The sequence below is a fragment of the Phoxinus phoxinus genome (genome assembly GCF_949152265.1).
Source record: "Phoxinus phoxinus genome assembly, chromosome: 11".
NCBI classification, from domain to species: domain Eukaryota; kingdom Metazoa; phylum Chordata; class Actinopteri; order Cypriniformes; family Leuciscidae; genus Phoxinus; species Phoxinus phoxinus.
In genome coordinates this window covers 25430682-25437539 of record NC_136886.1, presented here as the reverse complement: position 1 = coordinate 25437539, position 6858 = coordinate 25430682, and the positions used below count along the sequence as shown (strand labels likewise).

Sequence of the window (6858 nt, the reverse complement as noted above, 5' to 3'; positions counted from 1 at the left end):
GGGCAAAGGCTTCCAATAGGGGCGTGTGGAGACCACCAGGCTGGGAGGACACTTGGACGGAAACGCTCCGCTTCGTTGAACACTGAAACAGTACAGGAAGGTCTTAACGGTTCCAATAGTACATGAAACTTCAACTGATATACCTCTCTCTTCGTCTGAACAGGGCAAAGGCTTCCAATAGGGGCGTGTGGAGACCACCAGGCTGGGAGGACACTTGGACGGAAACGCTCCGCTTCGTTGACCACTGGAACAAACACAGCACAGTTTTAACAGTCCAGCGATATATAAAACACTCAGCTTTAACAGGGCCGGATCTTCTCACGGAGAAAGTGGGGCTCTTGATTTGTCGACACCTTCCCCTGGAGACAGCGGGTGGAAGACTGAATGGGAAGAGTGCACGGCAGACTTCTAATATTTCTCCACACAACAATTTCACTTCACAGCACAAACCGGGTGAATCGTCACTTCAGGCACTGTAATTCCACTCACACACCGTGCGTTAGGGCCAGCACTCACCCCAGGGATGGAAATTAGCACCCGCCACCAGCCAAATGCGGGTGATTTTGTGTTGTGGCGGGTAAACTAGCTTCACCTACCGGCCACCGTGGCGGGTAGATAAAAATAGCATACTGTGTCACACGGACACTTTAGAGGCGGCGCACTTTCAAAAATAATGTGGCGTTACATCGCAGGTGTTAAGAGGTCCGCAGAGAAAACCTCTCAGGAGGAGCCCGTGGACAAAGAGGCAAAAATAAAAAAACGTTTTTTTAAAGAACGATGGAGGAAAGCAGACAACGGAGAGTCCCGCGATTGGTTAGTTTATGACGAGACCAATCTAACTATGCACTGCTCGTTATGTCGTCGTCACGCTTCAGAAGAGGCCAAAACGAATAGCTTCATTGTTGGGACAAAAAATCTCAAACTTGAAGCAATAAAAGACCACGAATCGTCAAAATGCCACATCTATGTAATGAAGAAAGCTCAAGGAAAAGCAGAACCGGAGAATACAGCTGCCATGAAGGCACTTACCAGCCTAAAGACGGCCCAGATGGATAAAATGAAAATACTGTTTAGAAACGCCCACGCAATCGCGAAAAAAGGAAGGCCATTTCAAGACTATGAATGGCAATGCAAGTAAGTCTCTCTTTTTTTGTCTATGAACTGTAGATTTTAGATTAAATGCTGAATAAGTTCAGAATAATATAGCGCCCATGTGACTAATGTCAGTAGCTAGTATAGTTTATATGCATTAAGTAGCCAATAACGTTAGTGTTATGGTATGATATTTACTTCTAACTGTACTTTTTTGTTTATTTTTCCATTTTCATTTTATAGATTAGATGAGAAAAAAGGAATTAGCACAGGTAGCACATACGTGAATCGGAAGCAAGCCAGGGTGTTTATTAAGCACATAGCATCAGCTGAGAGGAAGACCCTTCAGTCAAAGATAGCAGCAGCAAAATTCCTCTCCATTATGTCTGACGGGTCTACTGACACTGCCGTGATGGAACAGGAAATGTTGTACACACGCTTGTGCAACCGAGGCAAGGTGGAGGTCCACTTTGTAGGGATACAGGATGTGGAGAAAGCAGACGGTGAGAACATCGCTCAGGCAATAGACAACATGAGGGAGGTCAGTGGAGAAGAGTGGCAGGCTAAGTTGGTGGCATGTGCAACTGATGGTGCGTCGGTGATGACAGGGATACGTAAAGGAGTAGTGAGCAGACTGAGAGGAAATAACATGCACGTCCTGGGTATTCACTGTATGGCACACCGCCTGGAACTAGCTTTTAAGGATGCCATTAAGAGCTGCTCTATGGCAAAACAGATTGAAGATGTGCTGTCAGGGCTGCATACGTTCTATTGTAAAAGTGCTCTCAACAGGGCAAACCTAAAGCACAGCTTCAAGATTCTGGGCCAGAATCCCCTTGTACCAACTAGGGTTGGAGGCACCAGGTGGGTTTCTCACCTTTTCAGGGCCATTGACCATTTTTTGAGGGGTTACCAGGGACTTACCCAGCACCTAGACCAGGTAGGCTAAATAACAGTGTAGAGAACTTGAATGTTAGGTTAAACGGTTAGGTCTGTTTACTGTCAGGAATTTGTTCAGTGTAATTTAATAAACTGAACTAACTTACACTTATATACAATTTTTAAATTGACTAATGACTTTTCTTTATTGATTTGACTGATTTTGTATAAAGATTCAGTCACCAGATGCTGAAGGGGTGAATGCAGTCCAGAAGAGCAAAGCACGCCACTACTTCAAAACCTGCCGGGATCCATCATTTTTCATTTTTTGCAACTTCATGCATGATTGTCTGACTCACCTCAGCAGCCTCTCTCTGACTCTTCAAACCTCAACTATCACAGTGGCTGAAGTACACAGCTGCCTGACAGCCACCCAAACAGTGCTCACAAAATACAAAACCAGGTGAGTGTCAGAGAACTGATAAGTTGTGTTAATGTGTTTGCAGCTTAGCTGAATATCTTAAACTTACTAATGTAAATGTACCACAGACCTGGGCCCAAGCTGAAAGCCTGTATAAAGGAGCACGAGAATGATGACAGCGTCCTAAACCGTGTCATGAAGGCCAAGTTTGAGCTGCTCGACAAACTCTGCCAGAGTCTGCAAAGTCGCTTCACCGACATGACTATAGGGATTCTTCAAGCTACAAAGTTAGTAAATCTGAACAGTTGGCCTGACGCAGATCGCTCTAAAGGTATGTGGTTTAGGTTCATACATAATAGGGCTGCAAGATATATCGAATTTATTGAAATACTGCTTGCAATAACTGGGGTCATGAATTAAAGACAAAGAGAAAATAACTCACTGCTGTTGGCTGAATAAATTTTTTATCTTTAATAAAAAACAGTATATATTTCATGCATACAGTGAAAACTAAAAGCAGTGTTTTGTTTTTACATTTGATTATTCAGTTTCCGTTGTTTAATAACCCTAATGTGCGATGACCTGTCCTGAACACCTAAACCCCGCCGTTTACACTGATGTAAAAATAAAACTTATGCTACTGTAAAACACTGCAATAGGAATAACGTGGAACACGTATGTAGGTTATATACTTTTAAAGATAATTTAAGTTTATTGTATACATTAAGCATTATCGTATTGCATATCAAATATCACATTATTTAATGAGTTATCGCATAATATCGCACTTTTCCTCAATATTGTGCAGCCCTAATCAAACATTTTCATCTACAAATTCATGAAAGCATATAACTCAATGTTGTTTCATTATGTCCATCCCTTTTCAGAATTTGGTGAATCAGAAGTGGAGGAATTAACTACACACTTCCAGAGCATCCTGACATCCTCGGGGGTCGCTGTTGAGCTCATCCCAGATCAGTGGACCATACTTAAGACCAGACTGTATGAGACGGGAGAGAGTCTCCACAGCAAGACCTGGCCAGAAATCAACAGGTCTTTGCAAGCGCAGTGCCCCGACATCCTCAGCCTGGTTGACCTCATTCTCACCGTACCAGCCTCTACTGCAGACTGTGAAAGAGGCTTCAATCAAATGAAGTTAGTGAAAAGTGACTGGAGGTCCCGTCTTACATCAAGAAGCCTCTGTGACCTACTGACTGTCCAGCTATCCAGTCCCTCTATTGAGAATTATGACCCCACCCCTGCTATCCAGCTCTGGCATCAGGCTAGCATCCGGCCTCGAAGGCCAGAGTTTATGGAGGGGAAGAAGAACGCTCAGGAAAGCACCTCTGAAACTTCAGAATCTGATTCTGATGAGCAGGAGTAAATTGTACTGGGAGTGGGGAGGATGGGTGGAGGAATGTTAGTTTTTTGTTTAATCTGCCCTACTCATTTAATGAAATCTATATTGGTTTGTGTATGTATAAGATAGAAAGAAAAAGTGTCAGTGTTTCATTGAAACTTGTGATTAAATAAACTGCTTAAGTATTGTAGATCTTCTAGTATCAATTTTCACATGCAGTTACACATTGTCGATTTAAAAACAAAAAAGTGGCTGGTAAAAACATTGAGTGGCTGGTAGATTTTGAAATCCACCAGCCACAGTGGCCGGTGGACAAATTTTTTAATTTCCATCCCTGACTCACCCACTGGTCTTTCTCCCACCAGATCGAATCTAGTCCTTGGCCAGGCCTCGACTTCGCTCCAGGAAAAGCAGAAGAATGTTGCAGCTGTCGTTACATTCGGCAAAGAGAAGACTGAAGTTGGAGACAGATCAACAATTCACTCGGTGTAATAATTCACTCGTGCCACACACTTCCAAACTTGCAACACCACTTCAGTGTTAGTGCACATAAACAACGGATCCAATACTCATCACTTGCGTCCTTCCCACTGCTGACGATATTCCTTAGGTTTTCGCTGACAAATCCTTCACTACTTCCTTTCTCTTCCTTAGCTTCGATCTCCAGCACTCCACAGCCCAGCTATAATAAAAAGAACGACCCGCTGACAAACACAGTACTACACGGGAGGAGAACCACCCCACAGTCTGTTTTCTCTCTGCTTTTAAAGCCCCATCTGAATATGTGTCCCTCTCACAGCGTTCCCTGTAATTGCCCCACACCTGCTGTCACTCAGGCAATTGGCCTCGCTGCCATGGCAACCAATTTGCAGTGCCTTCCCCATGATCTTAGTCCTGTTCAGGTTTTTGTCACCCCGTGACACAATGCTTTTGTTTTTATTTATTTTCATTTTTAGCTTAGTGAATTTAAGAAAAAAAAAACAAATGTTAAAAACAATCTAACATTTAGATTGTAATGTATCTTTTTTTTTTTTTTTTTTTGCACATAATAGGCTATATAGCATAGCCTACATGGTTACATTCACTATATTTGTTTTAATACCCTTCAATATGACATTGTTTGTAGGACAACATTGGGCAGGATATGAAATAAAACATTTTAAAATAAATACATTAGAACATAGAAAATACTGAGATATATACTATGTACAACCATTCAACCAAAAAATATAGAGATATGTTTTTTTGGCCATACACTCTTAGAAGAAAAGGTTCTATATAGAACCTTAAAAGGTTCTATAGGCGCTTCGTATTTGGAACCCCTAAAAGGTTCTACACTCTTAGAAAAAAAGGGTTCATTGGGGTTCTATATAGAACCATAGGGTTCTTTACTCAACTCCAAAGAACCTTTTATGCTAAAAAGGTTCTATAATGACAAGAAAGAACCCTTTCTTGGGTTCTGTATAGAACCTTTTAGGGGTTCCAAATACGAAGCGCCTATAGAACCTTTTAAGGTTCTATATAGAACATTTTCTTCTAAGAGTGTATCGCCCAGCCCTAGCATCAGCTCATGTGTGAGTTTGCTCTTGCACATACATCATTATGCATCAGGAAACTCCTGCCCCAGACTGCAATGAACGCACTCAGGACCGCTTTCCGAGGCTGTGGATTAGTGGTAATAATGATCGTTTCACTTCATAAGACCTCAATGAATCGTCAGGAATGTCTCAGGTTATGTATGTAACCCTGGTTCCCTGAGAGAGAACGAGGCGCTGCGTCGAGACACGGTGGGAACGCCCTGCGTGATTGCGTTGTGAAGCACGTGTATAATCAGTCCAATGGAAAGACGAGACGTCATAGGCGGGTGACGTCATCGACCAGGAAGCTATAAAGCACCCCTGAAAACAGACTGCGACAGCTTCTGAAAAGCCGAAGCAGATCGATCACAGGCATGCAGGGAGTATGGCAATGCGACGCAGCGTCTCGTTCCCTCTCAGGGAACCAGGGTTACATACGTAACCTGAAACGTTCCCTTTCAAGAGAACTCGAGCTGCGTCGAGAAGCGGTGGGAACCCTATACCCACGACGCCATATAAAAAATGCCTGTTCTGTGTGAAGTCAATGCGCACACTAAGAATCAACCACCCTCGACCCTGGAGTGGAGCCAAGATCCAAGTCATAAAATCTAACAAACGTATGCAATGAGGACCAGCTTGCCGCATCATGTCATCAGATGTCATGGAGGGAAACCCCGATAATATATCCTTAGAGGCAGCCTTAATCCTGGTAGAATGGGCCCGGACAGCCAAAGGTGAAGGCAGCCCGGCCGCTTCATAAGCAAGTGAGATAGCCTCAACTACTCACTTGCTCATTATCTGTTTAGATGCAGGGCAACTTAACTTGGGTAACCCGAAGCAGACAAATGATTGCTCTTATATAAGCCACAGGGCAGCTCTGTGGACATATCAAGTACTGTACCACAGGGCAGATAGCAAGATTCAGAAGGCGTTCTCTGCACCAGGCAGAGAACAGTTTTAATTTCAATGCATATTCAGTCTTCTCGTGGAGGGAGCTCTAGACTGGAGTATGGTCTCCATGACCTCAGTCGAGAGACCTGAATCTATGAGCTGGGCCCCCTCAGAGGCAGAGCCCACAGTATCCATAACTCCGAATGAGGGTAACTCCCGGGAGCAAAGATATCGGGAAATGCGTACAGGTGTAGCCTCAACCACACCTACATCGCATCCAGTCCAAGCGGAGCTGGATGCGTCAGGGAGAACAACATAGGGCAATGCGTTGTATAAAACGATGCGAAAGGTAGACTTGAGTTTTGACCGAAGTTCTCCCAAAGAAGCTGCTCCCGCCCACAGCAGTCTCTGGAACATTAGATCGTGGCCACCATCAGGAAAACAACCAAACTGGCAGCGCTGCGACCCTCCTCAGAGAGTCGCCCCCCAGAGGACGCTGAGGAGAAATTATTTCTCGAAGCCGCCCCTCCCCCGTATAGTTTATCTGTTGAGCGATGCAATTCACAAATAGCGTCAGTGCTGACATCCTCACATTCATCCATGTCCTTATATACTTTACCCACCAGCGCTGCCTAATA

The 6858-nt window shown here is 43.9% G+C and overlaps 1 protein-coding gene across 1 annotated transcript; it reads left to right on the top strand.

Moving 5' to 3' along the window:
- The first annotated feature begins 515 nt into the window (after window positions 1-515).
- LOC307007469 (zinc finger protein 862-like) lies at window positions 516-4084 on the top strand. Its single transcript, XM_079629524.1, has 5 exons — window positions 516-1134; window positions 1336-2032; window positions 2205-2434; window positions 2521-2723; window positions 3280-4084. The coding sequence occupies exons 1-5, from the start codon at window positions 674-676 to the stop codon at window positions 3774-3776; spliced, it is 2088 nt and encodes a 695-aa protein (XP_079485650.1). The 5' UTR covers window positions 516-673; the 3' UTR covers window positions 3777-4084.
- The last annotated feature ends 2774 nt before the right edge of the window (window positions 4085-6858 follow it).

Bases quoted from the DNA above. Each gene is read 5' to 3' on its own strand.
- LOC307007469 (XM_079629524.1), top strand. From the start codon at position 674: ATGTGGCGTTACATCGCAGGTGTTAAGAGGTCCGCAGAGAAAACCTCT. The intron at 2,033-2,204 runs GTAGGCTAAATA...TTTTGTATAAAG, and splicing joins TTACCCAGCACCTAGACCAG to ATTCAGTCACCAGATGCTGA. The intron at 2,435-2,520 runs GTGAGTGTCAGA...AATGTACCACAG, and splicing joins CTCACAAAATACAAAACCAG to ACCTGGGCCCAAGCTGAAAG.